The 19,431-nt window shown below is 34.6% G+C and overlaps 1 protein-coding gene across 3 annotated transcripts in view; it reads left to right on the top strand.

Annotated features, from left to right (window-relative positions):
• Positions 1-19,431, top strand: part of SPOCK3 (SPARC (osteonectin), cwcv and kazal like domains proteoglycan 3) — a 153,133-nt gene that overhangs the window by 87,498 nt on the left and 46,204 nt on the right. For 2 of the 3 annotated variants that reach the window (XM_031613840.2, XM_090138489.1), the window contains one exon: positions 3,771-3,897. The exons of the other annotated variant lie outside the window; for it this stretch is intronic. In XM_031613840.2, coding sequence (XP_031469700.1) covers positions 3,771-3,897 — 127 coding nt within the window. The remainder of the gene's footprint in view (positions 1-3,770; positions 3,898-19,431) is intronic. 3 annotated transcript variants of the gene reach the window in all.

Raw genomic sequence — 19,431 nt, 5'->3', positions numbered from 1 at the left:
AAAAAAGCCACATTTTGAAAGAGTTAGTAGCTTGCAGCTAAATATTCAGAGTTATTTTAAGCATTCTTGAAGTCGTGATCACTGTATATACAGAAAGGTAAGTTTATGTATGCAAACAGGTACATAGGCTTCAGTAATTGAGCAGATTGCCTAATTATGTTTCCAGACATGCAGTTGCATATGCAGTCTGAAAGCATATGTGCAATTTGGTGTATGCAAATTAAAGTAATCACAAGTGTTGCTGGTGAATTAAAACCCATAGATTGAATATAATCACTAGGTGTCAGCAGTATCAGAGGGGGCAGAGCTTCTGTATTTAGTACTAGGTGCTTTATTGCTAGAGAGATCCCCAAATGCTTTTTCAGGAAATCAAGAAGCACACAATGTCAGGAAATCAAGAAGCACACAATGTGTGAGTGGAAGAGATTGTCTTGTATATGGCTTCTGATTTTTTATTGTGGTAACAAACCAACAGGGACAAGAAGTTTTTTAGTGAGTGTAGAGGCATCACAAAATTAAATGGCAGAATTTTAGTAACTTCAAGTTGTGATGATGTGGATGTTCTTGCTTATGGAAAAAAAAAAAACAAGTACAAAGAAGAAGGAAGAGTTTTTTATAGTGACATAACTGATTTGTTTACTGATTATTTTCCTCTAACATTTTAAAGTATGAAAATGTATTGCTTTAAATGCATAGTTAGGTTATAACTGAAATTTCTTATGTTATCTTCAAGCTGTTTTCCTGTATCCTTATATCATATTCATACAACAGTACTTTATAATTCGGGATGATTTTTATCATTATAATCATTTCTTAATTATTTCCATGTAAGCAGTTTGTATGTATGGTCATTGCCTAGGTGGGAGAAAAAAAACCTCACACAAAAGAAAACACCTGTAAAAGCACTAACAAGTAGTCAAGGGGAGCAAACTTGATAAATAAGGGAGAAATTAAACATTAGGATATGTAACTTTAAGTCAATACTGATAGATTTTATGAAGTGTTTTGAATACCATAACTGGTATTCAAAGTATTTTGTGCTGACTTTCTTATTTCCTTGCCAGGACATCGACTGACGGTCTGATAGTTGAGCAGCTATAATATAGAACCTTTTTTCTTACTAAGGCTTTTAAACATATGTCTGTCTAAAGCATTTGCATGACTCAGAATCTCCGGACTAAGATGATTTATGGTTTATCATTAAATCGTTTATCTAGAGTTTGGAAAACACAGGTACTTCTGTTCTATAGGGAAGTTATACTAGTTCCATGGAAACTAAGATCTTGAGAGTGATTTGCTGAAGGTCTCAGGAGAACTGTTTGTAGAAGAGGAAACTTGACTTTTCAGCCTTGAATGAATAGCCTGGGATAGCTTGCATTTAAAAGCTTGAGTCTGAGGCTGGTTGAGAAAAGGTGATCTTTCTATGTTGTTCTCACCACTCTGCTTGTCTTCATAGAATTGTGATTTGTTTTCTCTGCTTGCTCTGGTGTCTAAGGACTGTTGTGAGCCTTTCTGATACATCATACACTTTTCTTCCTTATGATGACTTTACTCATCCCTTTTCCTCAGTTTGGGCATGCCTTCCTCCCACCCCATTCCCATCTTTATTTGTTCTGTAAACTCCACTGAGGGCATAGATATAATTGTGAGGACAGATAAGCTAAGAATCTGTCATCTCTACTGGTCTTGAGAAACCATACACAACAGCAGCCTCTGCGTAGCTCAGAAGTCCTGTTTCCAATTTCTGGTTTTTACTTACATCAGAATTCTTTCTGTTGATGTCTGGAGTTTTTGCAATTGATTTATGCAGTGTTTTACAGTTACCTTGACTCAGATGAACAGAAATTACAATGGGTTGATAGCCAGGACTCCCTAACCCTGTCAGTTATCTCAGGTTTCTGAGACACTTCTGGAAATTTGTAATTTACAGAAAAAACAGTAAGAGAAAGATGCAGCCATCTCATTAGGCTGGAGCTCACATGGATTCTTGAAATCAAGTGAGAGGAGCCACAGTAATAAGAGATTATTGCCACATATTATATATATGTATATAAAACCAAAAGTTATACATAACTGGGCAGCCTGGTCTAGTATTAACTGGTCTGGTATTAAATGTGGAGGTTGGTGGCCCTGCATGTGGCAGGGGGTTGGAGATTCATGATCCTTGAGGTCCCTTCCAAACCTGGCCATTCTGTGAAAAGTACTGTTCAACTGTACCTTTCTTTAATTGAAATGAAATGGTGTGTATTTAGCCTTCAAACAGAGCAATCCAGCAGAAGGTATCGTTAATTGTTATTAATTAGCGGTAAGTCTTTGAGTTCTCTCCATTTCTTGTGCTTCCATACAGATTTTTACCATTCATTATGCTACATGTAATTGACTCAGCTCAGAATATAGTCACTACAAAATCTGAATGTAAACATGTATATGTAAATTACCCGATCCTTTTCTTCTTAAAGACTGTGTTTACAGACATAATTAAGGACAGCATAAAAACATCAGCGTAACCAACAAATGACGTTTTGTTTTTTATCATTACCAGTCTACCATCAAGCTATTTGCTTACGTTTACTCTGCGCATCATAAAAACAGAGGACAAGTTGTTTTTTTTTTTCTCATTTCATTTCATTTTATTGCTCTTGACAAGTTCTTCTCCAGAGGTAGTTCATGACTAATTACCAGAACAGTTGCTGATGATCTGTAGGTGAACTAAACTGAAAGAGTTCTGCTCCATTAAAGATTTAATTTGAATTTTTTGAGTGTGAACACTTAACTGCTTTGTTGTATCCTGGTAAGTTATTGCTGAGTCCTAAGTATAAACATTTTTAGATTTTTGACTAAGATTCCAAGCAGGAAACACAATGAAAATAATTATTGTTCTATTTTCTTATTTATATGGAAGCCATTAGTGTATAAGGCATATTGTAGGTCAGTCTGTGAATTAGGCAGCTCTCATAAAACAACTGTTTCAGGACAGAGTGGTTGTTATATGCTTTCACAGGTGCAAAAAGCATATGGAAACATCATGAAATAACTATTAATTCAGAGCAACCAGAAGAAAACATTTTTCTCGGAGAGTGGCTGTATGATACGAGCTACTGAAGGCTGGGAGAGTATTTTGAGGAAGTGTCAAAACTTAGTTCATATTTCAGTCTTTAATCTGGCCAGTATAGCTTTTTGTCTGTGTTAAAATCTGGTTGTGTATGTTTGCATATGGTTGGATGCATGCATGCAAGCATATATATACAAACACATGCAGTTCAAATCTGTGTGCCAGCAAGCTGCCTCTATTTAACTTCAAATTCTATCTTTGATGGTGAATCTGAATTCTGAGAAATGCAGTCTGTGAAGGACAGTTGTCAAAGTAAGCTAAACAGTACTCTGAAGGACCATTTGTTTCTATTGAATTTCGTACAGCAACATCTAATGATATTTAAATGCTAACTCTTTAAACTCTAGATATAGTAATAGCTCTCTTCATACTATTTAATAAGAAAAAAATAAGCAAATGCAACACAAGTCAAGCATCATCTTAATTATCTTTTTTTACCATGATGTCTTAGAAATTACATGCAGGTATCAAGTATAGTTACAGTGAATATGGTATGATAGCAAACAAGCATGTAGCGAAGAGTAAAGACTGCCAGCACTTTACTTAATGGCTGAAATAATGTGTGGCTTACTGTTTGTAAAGGCTCATTAAAATACCCTGATTATGTTCTATTTTTACTACTGCTTATCAGAATTACATACTTTTTGTTTACTTACAGTATGAAAGAGGCTGGTTTAGGCCATAAACAGTGGAGGGGTGGTCCCATTTCATCAAACTGCAAGCAGTGTCCAGTAGTTTATACCAATCCTGTTTGTGGATCAGATGGTCACACATATTCTTCTCAGGTAAGAATTAAATACGGAACTGAATTATACTTTCAATGTTCACTTCAATTCCAGCTCTTGGAAAGTAAAATACTGTATAGTTACACAAATCTACATTTATTTTTGTTTTAAATATATTCCTCACTGCAACCTACAGCAACACTAGCACATCTTAAGACAAAAAATCAAAATGGTGGCAGCACGGAACAGCAGTACCCAAGGGAGCACAGTGCAGCAGTGCTCTGCAATGTAGCAGAGCTCCACGGAAATGTATTTGCTACAGACAGCAAGGGATGGTTTTTAAAGAGGAAGAAAAGTCTTGTGTGTCCTCAGTCTGGGGCCAGGTAAACCTCATAAATCAGATATTCCTGTTGACCACTGACAGGATGCTTCATATTCAAGCCCAAAGGCATAGATATAAAATATGCAGAGGAAAAAAAGTAGTAATTTAAATAATTGTTGGCTGTCGTCGCTTCTTGCATCAGCACTTCGTGTATTTTAAGTTTTCTGTCATACTTATTTGGAGACAGAATAATAATAATAAATAATAAATAAAATAAAACAAAAATGCTATTGTCAGTCTAACTTGTTTTTTGTAGAGAAAAGATTTTGGTTGCATTGAAGTTCAAAAAGCCACGAGCCTGCTTTTGTACAGTGCTCAGCTCAAACTTACAGATGTCACCAGGAAACTGGGAGACTTCAAAATGCCGAAAACAAATGGATTGTTTTAGCATCTTCCTTGAAACTTTCAGTAGAAAAAAAAAAATAATTGGACTATAACTAATATTTTCTCCACCTTGATAATTCTGGTGCTTTTATCCTGAACTTCATATTAGAAAATATTTATAATTATTATATTCTGTAATGCTTAGAGGACAGTGCACATGACTCTTAATTTTAACTAAAAATTCTAACTCTCAACACCAGGTATCTGAAGCCCAGTGAATTTTGGACACCTTCTCTGGCTTAGCTAACATTCTGGCTCTTCAGAATCAATACGAGTTAGAGGTTTAATTTAAGTATTTGAAAATGTTCTTATTCACAGTAATTTCCTGTGCTTTGTCAAGAGCTTGAAATTTGCTTGCATCTTGCAACTAGACATCAGATTATATTTTTACCATTTCTTTTGCTGAATCATGTGAAGTGCCAAGTCTTACCTTTACATAGCTATAAAAAACAAGGCAGTCCCTGTGATTTTCTAATTTAAGTACACAGGATAAGTAATTTGGGATAAATAATATTGAAACATAAGTGTTCTTGTTTTTAAGTATTGTCAACTTTATCTATCAGTCTCTCCCTACTATCTTCCCAACATAACACAAGCATCACAACTGTTTTTCCTGTTTATTGGGTAGTTTTGTACGTCATCAATTTTCTGTCTCACAGAAGACCCTGGAGGAACTGTTGCTGTCTTTGAGGAGAACACAAGACAAGAATGAAAGCAGGCTTTAGTTATCGTAATGTCGTGGGTTTCCTTGTCCTTGCCTTTGGGAGCTGGCAGATTGTCTGGAGGAAGGAACAAAGCAATTCTTTGTAACCTTTCTCTGACCACCATGCTGAGGCACAAGCAGTTGCTGATCACAAAAAGAAGTATTGTAAAGGAAGGAGTTTTTTCTCACAAATTAAGCTGTAAAACTAATTTTAAAAATCATAAGAGCAGTCATCATAAAGTAAAAAAAAAAAAAAAAAGAAGAAGAAAAAAAGGGGGGGGGGAAGGATAAAAAAAAAAAAGCAACCATGTGAGCATGAAAAGAGAAGCTTGGATGCCCCCATTTTTCTTAATTGAAGAATGAGCTCTCTAGCTGTATTTATTGTAGAGGAGGAAGAAGAGAAGCCAATAGTTCTGTATTTTTGCACAGAAATTGTCTCTGTAGCTGTGAATCAACCTGTACTCATTTTTAGAATCAATCTATTGCCCATAATGAATTATTCTGAGATGTGCAGTATCTCATATTGTTAAACCATGTGTGAACAAATTCTGTTACGCTAGCAGAAGATCTCAAAATTAATTCTTTTTTTTTTCTGGAAATGTGGAAAAAACTAATCAGGAATAATTGATCTATTTAGAATCAGATAACTTCATTAATGTTGCATTGTGAACAGTCCTGTGAGTGAAAAGTGACCCTTATGGCTTCTCTGTGTCTGTTCTGAGGGAGATATACGAAAGTCTATAAATAATGATGAGTTGCAGACATTTTTACATCAATTAATGTACTAAAGATAAGGTGAGGATGTGTTGCGTAAACAGAATGGTGGGGAAAGAATGGAATAAGTAGAGGTACTCTGCTTCCCTTCCAGTGCATTGTCAGAGCTACAATCATTCTAATAGTACATATTATTCGATCTTTGTGCCCATTGAATGGATGTCAGACAAAGGCAACGTGGCATCAGAGTGCATTTTTTCCTTTCGTATTTCACTACCTCATAATGGTAGAGTCTAAATTTACAGCAGGGGAATGCCTGAACTAAAAAAATTAAAAAGTTAATGACCACAGTTATGTATTACTATAAAGATTATATGGTTTTTTCCAGTGATGTTATGTTTTGAAATTCAGTGGTGGAGTTGCATCAAAATAGAGGTCTCTGCAAGGTTATTTCAAGAGCAGTCATTTTTAAAATTGATGTAAATATGAATGCTTTACTCCAAGCAATGTTTATTTTCATTGTGTCATCAAGCTCCAGCAGGAGTTTATATAGCAGTTTTCTTTTGCTTAGTATGCATCTGTCAGTGACCATGTCAAAGTGTGCAATGCATTTTCTGAAAATAAGTCAGTAAATGGTAAGTCAGCCAGCAGCTTGCAGTTACCTGAGGGGGACACTATGTTCATATAATCTCCCTTTTCAGGACAAACCCATGCAAATAATTTTATAAAATTATACAACTATGGATATTTCATGAATGTTTCTTGTTTGTTTGTTTGTTTGTTTGTTGCTTTGGAATGAAAAAAAGAGACTAAAATGAGTAGGCACTGTAGAAAGTAAGGTTAACTTCTAAATTGAGCTTATCCAAGGTCAGGTAAGGTTGCTGTGTTTCACACTGATTTTTAACAGGGTGTATTAAGGTTTTCCTTGCTCTCAGACCACAGTTATTCACCAGTAGTCAATATAGAGGAAAAAGAGCACTTAGGAAATACTAATTATTAACACTACAGGAATATTGAAATAAAACTTCTATGCTAAAATGTTGAGTTATCAAAGGGAACATTAATTATTATGTGCGAAGAAATTCAGCATAAAGAGACCCAACAGTTTTCTTGCCAGGGTGGCATTAATACACAGCTTGTGGTTAATAGCTTTTAAAGAATATGTGTGTTTTAAGTTTCCTTAGTCTAGTTTAAATTCTGAATTTCCCTATTCATGCACTGAATGAAGCTCATTGTGTATCTGTGGATGAGGTGATGACTGAGATGCAATTCACTGATGTTGTGGTATATCATAAGCAGGACTTTGGAAAATACCACAAGGAAAAAAACAAAGATCACACATCAGAATAATAGGCTGAAGCTACATTTCTTAGGCTAAGGGTGATCTGCACATAGCCCCACTGTAACAAAACTGATCTTTAAAAAAGATCTGTGAGCAATGATTTGAGTATTTTGAAAGGAAAATATCACGTAAGTGATTTCATTTAATATGCTAGTTTCCCTATGATTTTATTATAGAATCATCTTGGCAGTCAGTTCTAGTTCTCCTGTCAACAATTTGCTTCAGTTGTTTTCATATTCACAATGAATTTTTTATGAAATATTTTCTCTCCTTTATATGAACACTTCATAACATTGATGACAATGCTGTGGGTATAAGTAGCATAAAAAAATGTTATTTAACAAAAATAATGAATCTAAACTTCCTTCTCAGACTAAGATAGAAAAGATACAGAAGAGCAAGCAAAAGGATATGGATATAAGGATATGAATCCTTAACTTGACAGTTGTGGATGTTTTATTCAAATACTTCAGTCTCTCAAATTATGATCCCTCTGTCTTTAGAGGGGCAAAAGTGGATGAGAAACAGATGGTCTGCAAAAGAAGGAGTTTGGTACTGGTTCCTTACTCTGTGCAAGTTTCTGTACTTAATGCTTATTTGTTTGCTTGTTGTTTTTCATAAGCCTAAATTCTAAGAACATCCCATTTTTTATTATTTTTTTAAATCAGTGCTGTTTGTATTGACTTCAGATGTGTTTAAGACTTTACTTGGTGTGCACGTCTAAGCTATGTGTCAGGTACAAGAGCTTGTTTGGAGAGAACGTAACAAGTATCAACATTTTAAATCCTTGCTTTTACTTTAATCATTACCCTGTTAGGAACGTTAAATCGATTGATTTATTTGTTAGCTTTTCCTGAGTTTTCAGGACACATGCCTGCACTACTGAAAATTCCTTCCTACTCCAGAAACAATTATTCTAAAGCCATAGGTACTCTTTGTCAATTATGTGTCTATGAATATTTTATTCAGATCACTCCCAGTTATCTTCTGTGATCAGAACGTTATCTTAGGAGTGATCAGATATTTTAGTGACTGATCTAATTTGTTATGGTAAGTTGAAGTAATATTTGCAAACCTTTTTAAATTGAGTTAATCTAATCCACCAGTTATTTCTTACCTGCATTGTTACTCAGCTGTAGACTTAAATGAAACACAGCCAAAAGAAATAAGTTTTCAGGTTCGCCTGCTATCCTTAGAAACAATATAATGTAATCTGAAATAAATCTCTTTATAGCATACTGGCCCACAGACTTGCAGCTGGAAAGAGAGAGAAAAAAAAGACAATTTCTTGAATATGATTTACTACTGGTCAGCAAGATATTGTCTGATTGATGTATGAAGTAAAATTGAATCAGATTAGACTGATTTTCACAGAAATGCTCGAAGCTCCATGTTTATTATTTAAATGTTTAAAAAGAAAGACTAATGCAGACAAATCAGATGGAGATTGTGTGGTTTTCCAGTCTTTGTAATCAGTGCATTTTACCAGTAATTCTTGAAGTTTCATTTGGAACCAGAAGTGATAGGATATGATATTTTAAAAAGTCAGTCAGAGAAGTGCCACAAGGGTTTGCTCACTTTATTTGGTCAATTTTTCCAAATAGGCTGATGTACTAAAAATCCCAAATTATATATTAACTGATATCTTCTTATCAACTGCATTCAAAATAAATAGCTGCTAAAGCTGTAGGAAATTGAGATGATACCTTAGATGACACATTAGATGACAAAATACTTAATAGAACATTCAGTGTTCTGAAGTTCTGAGTAGCTCAGCATTTCTTAGATGAGGATGACGTGTTTATACTGCCAGTAATGGAACTTGGGTCCCTTTTTTCACTTCCAGTGTACTATGTTAGTTTAATATAAAACCATCTACTGCACATACATTACAGTGTACATAAACATAGATAGTTCAGTTAAAAAAAATAAAATACTGCTTTATGGACTGAAAAAAAAACATCTTAAGCGTTGATCTATGTAATGCCTTTAAGTTATTTTTAAAAACAATATTGTGTTTACTACAGAAACAATCTAGAGTCTAAACACAAATTAGTAAAAGAGTAGAATAAGTTGCCAGGGGAAAGTGAAACCTCTGTCAGTGTTAAATATTTTTCATATTTCATATATTTCATATATATTCAGCAGTGTACTGATACAAATAATGAATACAGAAGGAGCTCAGATTCAGAAATCATTCATGAAAATCTAAATTTTTACATTTCTGTGTAAACTGACAAAAAGGACCGCCATTAAAACAAGAATAAGCAGATCACTTAAAGGGAAGATTAGATGATAGGTCAGATTTCTGAATCTGCTAGATTGCATTGGAGACATCCTGAGCAGCTTTTAACCAGCAGCAGTTCATCTTTGGAAAATAGTATTCAAAATGGTGTAATTGGAATTACAGCTGAAATAAGCAGATTAATTTTGCTCCAAGACCTAATTCCAAGAGTGTCTATACATCATACAGAAATAAATGAATAGAGGCTGAACGTAGGAATTGCCCTTGGTGTTGTTACACTGGTGTGGTGATGGTGTGGAGCAGATAACAGTTTGGAAAGCAGACCAGTGGAAGGATGGATCTGGAGCATTAAGATACAGTGAATAGTGTTCATATGGCCGTTTGAAACATCTATGCACCTGAAAAAGGAGTGGAGATGGCAGTGGTGAATTGTGTCAGTTACAAGAAGGGAATGGAAAGAGAGGATTGTCTCCAATTTACCAAGCAGCAGCTCATTACTGGGCTTAGATTCAGTGGAGAGAAGGATATAGAATTGTAACTGCAGAGGTAATTGGGTGGGATTAGAGGATTTTTGTGATCTTGGGACTTTTTTCTTTTTTTTAAGGGAAAGGAAGAAGTACTTCAGGGCACTGAGGATCAAGCAAGATGGTGTCAACCTAGGGCACAAATTTTGAGCATTAATAGCAGGCAATCTGTGATAAGAATGGGATTAAAGTAAATGAGATTGAAAGTCACAAATGACAAATCAGAAAACCATCGTAGGTCTCGGCCCAGTGAAATCGTTTCAGTATTACAGCAATAATTCTTTGAAAGAAGATCTCAAACTGTGTGCCCATGTAGTAGAGGATATGTAGGTCTCTCCAGAAAGGTAACCTCCTATTTGTTTCCATGGAAACCACAACAGATGCAAAAAGCACAAGAACACCATTTGATAGAGTAACTTCTCCGCTACGAAATGCATCTTTCAGTGTAGTCACCACCAGTTACTGTGCATTTTTGCTAGTGATGAACAAGAACCTGCTTGCTTGTAGAAATCTGCACGGCCATCCAAAACCTGGCTTCTCTTTCACTGTTATCACTGGTGGAAATTGTCCTCTGAGATCATGCAGATGCTCCAAATATGCAATGAAATGGAAGAGATTGTATCAACAAAGACATTTATCATTTTGCTACGTGTTACAGAAATAAATAAGTTTAGGGTTTAAATGGTGTTATTTTCCAAATACTATCTTGTAGATTCAGAATAGAATCATTAAAAAATCCGTGTCTTATAGAGGTCCAATAAGTGTTGATTGGCTGCAATTTATTCCACTTTTCTGAGCAGTCTTTATTTTTTTAAAAAATTAATTCTGTTTTTCCCTCTAAGAATAGTCTCATAGCAATGTGTAAGGCACAAAAGAAGTTATGCTAACTTAGCTGTATTAATTTTTCTCTGACAATTATCTGAACAGTAAGCATTCGAAAAGCTGCAGAACTGAAAAGTGAAAATGACTGGAGAAAGTGGAATTATTCAAATTAAAATTTACTAGAACTTCTAATTAAATTTAGCAATGAAACAGAACAAAGTGTTCAGCTTCTATCAAAAATAATTACACACACTCTTCATGTAGGTCATTCTGACACTTAGCAAGGAACTGAAATAACTCTGTGTTAAGTAATAACATCAGACAGCATAAGTAAAATTTAGACCAGCAGTGCTGTCAACTAGTCATGTTCTCAGAGAAAAGACCTGGTCCTACCAATTTAGTCTATCTCAGTGAAGTATAGTATCAGCAATAGCATCTTCTTTTAAGGATCACTGTTTTTGTATTTGTGATTTTGAGAAGCACGCCATGAAATATTGCAGGCATGAACCTACATTTCTGTTCCCTTGTTTGTTTTCGTACATTAATCTTGATCCAAGTGAAACCAAGTATTTCTTAACAAACAAATGCACTCTTGGGTGAAACCCCAAGTAAATCAGAAGGAAAATATGAGAGTAAAATAACTTTAAAAAATCAAAGAACCGATCTGAACACTGATGAAACAGAACACATGGAACTGAGAGATGGGGATCTGAAGAATATGTCCGAATGTCAGTAGTGTATCCTCTGCATCAAAGGAAAGAATGGAAAAATTCATAGATCACCATGGACTCATTGGGAGAGTGTGTTGGCTTAGAAACACTTGCTGCTCTGTCTCTTCATTTGGATCATGACTTACGGCTTTGTGTGCTAATTCTAAGTAGTATATTTGATAAAGTTAGAACATGGAAAACTTTGCTTATTTTATAAATGAAGTAATGACAACAAGAAGTAGAAAGATTTAGGTACAGTTTTGTGTGGCTCTATGTAAGAAATATCTCCTTCAGTTCAAATGGAGATGCAAGCTGCTGTGTTCTAGACAATTAACTGCCACCTGTAGAACAAGACATCCTGGACAGGATGAAAAATAATAATGAACCATTATGGAATTTTATAAAGGAATTTCCTTTAGTGACAGCATTTGCAACCTAATATTTCAGGCTGAAATAAATAGTACTTTGAATTAAAATGAATTTTAGCATACATTCTTATGTGGTCAAAATATAGAGAATAGAGATTTGTAGTGGCAATATGGCAACAAGAAATCTGAGAATACCTAATTGAAAGGTATGGTTGAAAGGAGATGATTCTATAATACATAGGATTTGACCAGAATATAAGTACATAGATTTCTTTTTCTTTTCTATTGACACAGTGTAGTTTAAGTGTCTTAGACTTGGGCAGTGTAGCCTAACATGGACTAACCGAGTCTGTACATGTTAATTTAATTATATTTCCTGTAATTGAAGACTAATGAGCATACTCTTCAGATGATATTTTAGCTCACATATAATTTTATAAATATTTCAACTTAGATATAATTAGATAAATTCAACTTGTTTAATTAGTAATGTAATCAGCCACTATATTAGGAAAGTATATGATATAAAAAATATAGTGATTATGCATGCTAATGAACTATGAGCAGATTTTTTAAAATAAAAAATAAAATCCATGCTTTCTTTCTTTTTGCTCTTACTTTGTTATTGCTTTTACTCAGAAATTTGCATGTCAGCTGAGGATTGCTGAAGGTCTTAGTAGATTTTCAACCCAGATGTTCAGCTGTTTCAACGATAATTTAGGAGAATTAACTTGCACTTTTATCTTTTCTTTGAATATTCATTTCCATTTAAAGGGAGAACTTGTAAATGTAAGGTTAGTTTTGTCTAAGCATTATTTTTTTTTTCAGTCTCTCAAGAAATTTTTCCCAAATTACAAAACTATGAATGCCAGAAAGAAGGTAGACCAAGAGTCTTCTATACTTCTTGAGTGAGTTGAGTGAGATTCCATGGATCTGTAGCTTGTGTCTGCTAGAAATTATTAATGAATTTTCAAAAATAGAGCTTGTTAGACGCTGGAATTTAAACAAATAATGTGGACAAAAGCAATTCAGATTACAGATTTAAGTAAATAATAATCAGAAATAATTAAGAAAGAGAAATGACTAATATCAAGCATGTTTACAGTAGGCTGTTAGTCTGTTTTTAAGCTCTCAGAGATCTTAATTGAGATTAAGCCAAGAACAGAAGAAAAAAACATAGGTGGGAGTAATATAGCTATCTGATTTTGCCCCTTTTGTTAATCATTAAAAAATAAATAAAAACAAAACCACAACTCTAAATATTTTTTTAATACAGATTTGAGAAATCTTGTCTTTTACAGAATTTTTCTTCAAGGAATATTGAAATGCTAATGTGAAAATTAGGTAATACATTGTTTTAGACCAACAATAAATATAAGTATAATGAATTGTGAGATTCTAATTCTGTGAATTATAATAAAGCCTTTAAGTATACTTACTGGAAACAGCATGTTTTAAATTGGAGTATCATGCGATTTTGCTGTTTAGCATTATGCAAACTTTATGTTCTTATTTCAGAACATAAAGTGAGCCCACATGATTGCAAAACATGTAAAACAAGGTGGTGAGGTGTGTATAAGGACTGCTCCGAAAGTAATGCCTCCTATTTTATTATGTTGGCCCACAACGTGAGAGGCAGATGTTGGTGGTATGGCAGTAAAGGTGAAACCTTCCCGACAGCATACCATTACATTTTGCTGCTGTGTGGCAGATGGCAGCAGAGTGGCAGTCTGACAAAATGACGTCTGACGTAGAAGTGTGTATAAAACAAAGTTGTGTCATTTAACCAGCAAACTGATGCACAAAAGGATTTTCAAATGCTTCTAAGCAGCATATGTCTCAAAAGCATCTATGAAAGCAATGACAGGTAGGTATCTAATTTTAAATAATCACAGTAGGCACCTGTCTGCTTCTTCCTGTGAATGAATATTTTTAGGGCATCCAAAATAAGGTTGAGTAGTTAGTTGGCTTGATTTTAGGCTTTTCTTTTTACACTGTTGCACTGTACATTGCTGTAGAAAACAGGCAGGATTTATAGAGGTGTAAAGAAAGAAAAATGTATACCAATTTTCATTTTGTTATCCAAATGCCTTTTTTTGGTTCATAGCTTGAAAAGCAGTGTATCAAACACAGAAGATTTCCTTTGCTCAGGGTCCTGGTTCAACAAGTATTCGTCCTTTTGTTCTCTGGTGAAAACGCTAGTTGCATGTTTTGATAATTGGTGTTTTTCATCTTATCTTCATTTAAACAGTAATTTATTGGCTGGAAAAGTTTTTTACCCAAACTCCTATTACTTGGGTAAGTAACACACGTAATTAACATGTTGTTATAGAAAAATCAGTTGTTGGTGAAATAATTTTCAAGCATTTGTAGCTCTGTGTCTGACACTTCACAAGTTTACAGGTTAGTTTCTAGTTTCTTAAGCTTGAATTACATGAAAATATTGTATCTTAGCATTATGTCTAGCTGATTTTTTTTAGTTTGAAGCTCTGTGTTGCAATTACTTGTATCTTCTCAGCTGCCCTTCCTAAGGAATTACAGATTTGCATAACAACAGTTTCCATGTTGGGCCTACCTACAAAATCCAGACATGCTTTTACTTACATTTTCAGGTAACCTGTGTGATAACACAAAAGAAAGAAGCAATGTCGACCATTGCTTTGTATCTGCCACTTGAGTATTGAATTTCTTTTTCCCTCTTCCAGATTTCATATCAAGTAATACTTCATGTTGAACTGGATCTGGAACATTGTCAGGCTAATACACACTTCTTTATCCCTCTCACCCCATTTGAGATAGCAGTGACAAATCCAGTTACAGTATATTGTAGTTTCTTACCTATTTTACTTCAAGACATTCAAATCTGAGGCTGTAATTCCACATAGTGAATTGCACAAAATGCAATAAAAGGAAAAGTTTGAGAAAGTGTAGTCTTCCTGAAATCAAGATAAAATGGGAAAATCGGGAACATGGGGGTGAAAAATTAAACAAAATGAAGTTGAAATCATGCAGTTCTGCTTACTGGAATAATTATCTGCTCAACTGACAGAGACATCACATTCTAAAAATGAAGAGAAAACAGATCTTTGTAGATGAAATTATGTGGAGTTCTGTGGGAGAGATTTCTATTAGTACAAGACATAATTATGCTGGAAGAAATACTTAACATTTCATTCTTTTCTTCAGCAGCTTTCTTTGTTGTATTCCAGCAAGAGATCTTTTCTCAGAGATCCTGTTGACTGCATCATATTAAAATCTCCTTCCTACCACCCATTCATGTTCATCTAGAACATAAGGAAAGAACTGTAAGCTTTTACTGTAGGATTGTGTAGGTATTCTAAATTCACTCCTTTAAGCCACTCTATTTGTTTGTACTGTAACAGATACGTTTCTCTGCTTGACCCACAGACATTCAGTTGGTGGGTGTTGAGTGCTGTGGTCTACAGCTTGTTGACTACAGTATTAAGATTTTGGAATTCTCCAGTCCCTATTGATAACCCTAGTTTCCCCTTATTGTCTCCTCTTGTACTCTAAAAATTTCGGTTAGAAATGAGTGAGTGAGAGGGTGGAAAGTTGAGGAGACAGAAGTAGGGCCTCTTATGTTCTCTCTATCAATGGCTAGTGTCAGAGCAATAATCCCTGACCGTAATTGGTAGTAATAACAAAAATATCAACTTTTTTTCCCTCTGTGAGTGTATGTACTCAGGTATTTCTAGCATATGAACTAGTATCATATGAGTCTGAATTTAATTATTCACCAGTGTATTTTTTCTTAGATTGCACAGCCTGTTTAATTTTACACGTACAGAGGAGTCGTGGACTTCTAAAGAGCTCTTATTATTCATATAAGGCATAATTACAAGTGACAGCTATCTTTCAGAGATCAAACATTTTTTACACTTGTGTGAGTTACAGGCCGTCTAAAAGGTAATTTACTAAGTGCTCAGCATTTAATGGAGGAGTATTGTAGAAAGCCTTTTTGTAAGTTATATATGCTTCATTGCATCAAAAAAAGACTTTATATCCTATCCTACACTGCAAATTTTATGTTTATATTCTAGAAAAGGGTGTGTTGACATACCTAACCTAACTTCATGCTTTCAGTACTAAGGACTAATAGCAGTGTTGCCATGACTTGAAGCATGTAATGGTTGCAATAAGTATAGGTGACCAAGGTGAATGCTCTAGCAGATGACATCAATGAGTTGGATCTTATGCTACCAGTGTGTCAGATCTGTCTCTTACTGCCCAGGGTGTGTAAGATGAAGAAAAGGAGGAGTTGGTGGGAGTATCTGCAGACCACTCTAGTGCATGAGTTCCTTGCTTGCCAGGGCAACTGTATGTATCTTTAATAGTTGGCTTTAATTAGTTTGTTTAAAAGCTGATAGATATTCTTAACAAAACAACATTGTTGTGGAAAAATACATTATCTTGTCACTGGGGAAGTATTCTCAAAATGGATAGAATTAAATCTATGAGAAAAAGCTGCTTGGTAGCAGACTGGGAAATGCCAAAGCTCATGTGCAAGCACTGCTTGTTTTTCTTCTTGGATAGACATACAATGCAATCTTACCTTAAGTTGTTATTGTTTCTTTTTCAAGTCTTTCCCTCGCTTAAAACAAAGAATAGGCTTGTGTCTCATTATCTAATCAGTCATTTGTTAGCTCTGCTTTGTTCAGCACAGTCTAACATCTCTTACTATACAGTAGCTGCACAGTTAGACTACATTCCTTGTAATATATCTCTATTCTCTGTGATTTTTGAGAAGTCTGCAAATAGCAACCAATGTACGCTGTCTCATCATAGTCCCTCTGTGTGATATGAGTGTTGTTTTACAGATAGAAGACTGTGTTGCAGATAAGTGAAAGCCAATTATTCACAAGATTAGGCTGTCCAATTAAAGGGTCATTTTCTTCACGTTTCACATCAAAAAGAATTTCTATATTCAACTATTATCTTTTATACTTGGATCTAAAAATATTTAGTGTGTTCTCAAATAATATATTGAGTTTCCAAGAGTCCAGAAAAGCAAAAAATACAGACTCAGTACTGAACAAATCAATTTTGCTGAATTAAATTATAAAACATCCTTGGACCAGAATAAATATTAATTTAATCTAATTTAATGCAGTCTCCCTGCTTCTTCTTCCTTTCTTTGCACATCATGCAAGTATGTCTGTTGGTGCTTAGAGCAAACCTATCCTGTGCTTTCTCATACAGTAAGCTTTGTGTTGTCTGGTTGATCCATTTTTTCCAAAGCAAGATAAGCTACACAGGTGTCAGACTTATCTAATCCTGGTTATAAAGATTCCAATGTTTAAGATTCAATAAGCATTTCCAGCAGAGTGTTTTAATATCTCACTACTTTATTATCAGAAAGTCTTCCTGGTATCTAATCTAAAACTCTACTGCATCGATTTGAGGCAATTATTTCTTGTAACATTTTTATCATGGTGCTCTTTTCAAATACCTTTCAGATACTTTTTATTTGACAGCTATTACATGGGTCCTCTTTTCTCAAGACTGAACACCTTCACTGCTTGAGCTGGTTTCCCAGTTATGTTTTTTTCTAGGCCTTTGGTTATACCTGTTAGTTTATGGGGTTTTTTTCTGACTTTTTCATGTGGGCTCATGACCTGTTTGAAATCTTGTCACGAAGCTGTAATAAGGTGCATTCTTTTAACCTTTACCAGAGCTGTACAGAATTGTTTCACATTTGTAGGCTACAGTCTTGTTCATACATTATAGTATGACATTTTTCTTAAAGCCCATGCAATTGTTGATAGTGATCACTTGATTCCTTTTTTTTCCCTTTGGAATGTAATTCTAGCCAGTTGCTCTTTAGTTTGAATGTTCAAGTTGATTACTATGTCTGCTTGAAAGAGGAACAACAGTTTTCTTATTGAATTACATTGTATTTTCAGCCTTTTTCAATATTATGAATATTTTTATTACGTTAATGTATTCTGAAGCTATTAAAATCTATTGCATGTTTCATAGGATATCTCCTAAGCCATTAAAGAAGGGACAGAATAGTTCTAGGGTCATGATACACTCTTGTGAAAATCTGCTTCCAGAGCAGCCTTTCAAGACTGCAAGTCATTGATTGCTGTTATCTGAAAATCACTTTCAACTAGTTTTGTCATCATCGTACAGCATGATTATACAAATAGTAAGTGTGCTTTCTGGTGTGGCTTATGAGGTTGCAGTGCAAGAGAGCACGACAAGCACTGGCAAAATCAAAGTGCTTGAATTCTATCTTTGTTTCCTAGAAATGCTTCCATAGAACGAAACCAGATCTATTACTGTTTGTCTGATAAAACTCTGTAGCATTCTTCATGTCCTTTCATCTTCTGAGTGCTCACAAGTTATTTGAGTATTTGATTTCAGTGTATTTCCCAGAAATCATACTACAGTTTCTGACATAATCTTTTCCGTATTCATTTCTTTTATTTTTTTCCATTCATTTCTGCACTAATCATGCATTTTCTTCCCTCCACAGTTTCTCAGCAGCTTCAGGTTTGCTCATTTCAAATTCAAGTGTTCTAGTCTATACAAATATCCTCAGAATATTCTTTTTCACTCTGCAGAGAGGTTTTACCTGTTCATATTTGATATTCATGGTGACGTAATACTCCTTCCTGTGGAGATTTCCTGCAGTCTTTCAGTCAAAAAGTTTTCCCAAGTCAAGGTTTTATCACAGTCTTCACATACATGTGCATGCATGCTGTCATTCACGCTTGAAAATTACATCACTTGGTCACAGGAACTTGATTTGGGGATATTCTAAAGGTAAGTAAGTATATATGGAAGTATGATATCTACCTGGAACTTCATTTACATACAAATGCAAGGGAAGGTGGGGTTCTTCAGTGAGCTCACTGTAAAAAATGTATACTGTTCTTGTATTCATAACAACTGAATGTACACAAAAATATGTGCTTTTTATTTTATTATTTTTTAATTTCCCTGTATATCCATGATTTTATAATTTTGCCGTGGAAAAGAAAATATTTTTTCCATCTTGAGGCAAAAGTAGTCTTTTTATACAGAATATACAGAGATTGGTTTGGCAACTGTTGACAGGTAGCTCTTTGGATTGGAAGGTAGCACAGCTTAATGAAATATATTACTGTCATTTAATCTTTTCAACTCTGTAAGAGTAGTTATAAGAACAGAGTTTATGTATATCAAAATAACGTACATAGTAATTATTCCAGAAATATAACTGTTCTCATCTTTACTGTAATAACAGTAAAGCTGCATGAGTCACGTCTAGAGATGGCATACATTCTTTGATGCTCTTCCCACGGACTTTAATTGCTTGTCTCTAGTTCACCAAACTACTTAAGGTAAATTTAAGAACGTTGGGTCCATTTACTACTGAGCAGGTTTTCAAA

This window comes from Phasianus colchicus, chromosome 4 (genome assembly GCF_987193195.1).
Source record: "Phasianus colchicus chromosome 4, bPhaCol1.hap1.1, whole genome shotgun sequence".
NCBI classification, from domain to species: domain Eukaryota; kingdom Metazoa; phylum Chordata; class Aves; order Galliformes; family Phasianidae; genus Phasianus; species Phasianus colchicus.
The sequence above is the reverse complement of the archived record's forward strand: the minus strand, read 5'-3'. Positions and strand labels throughout refer to the sequence as shown.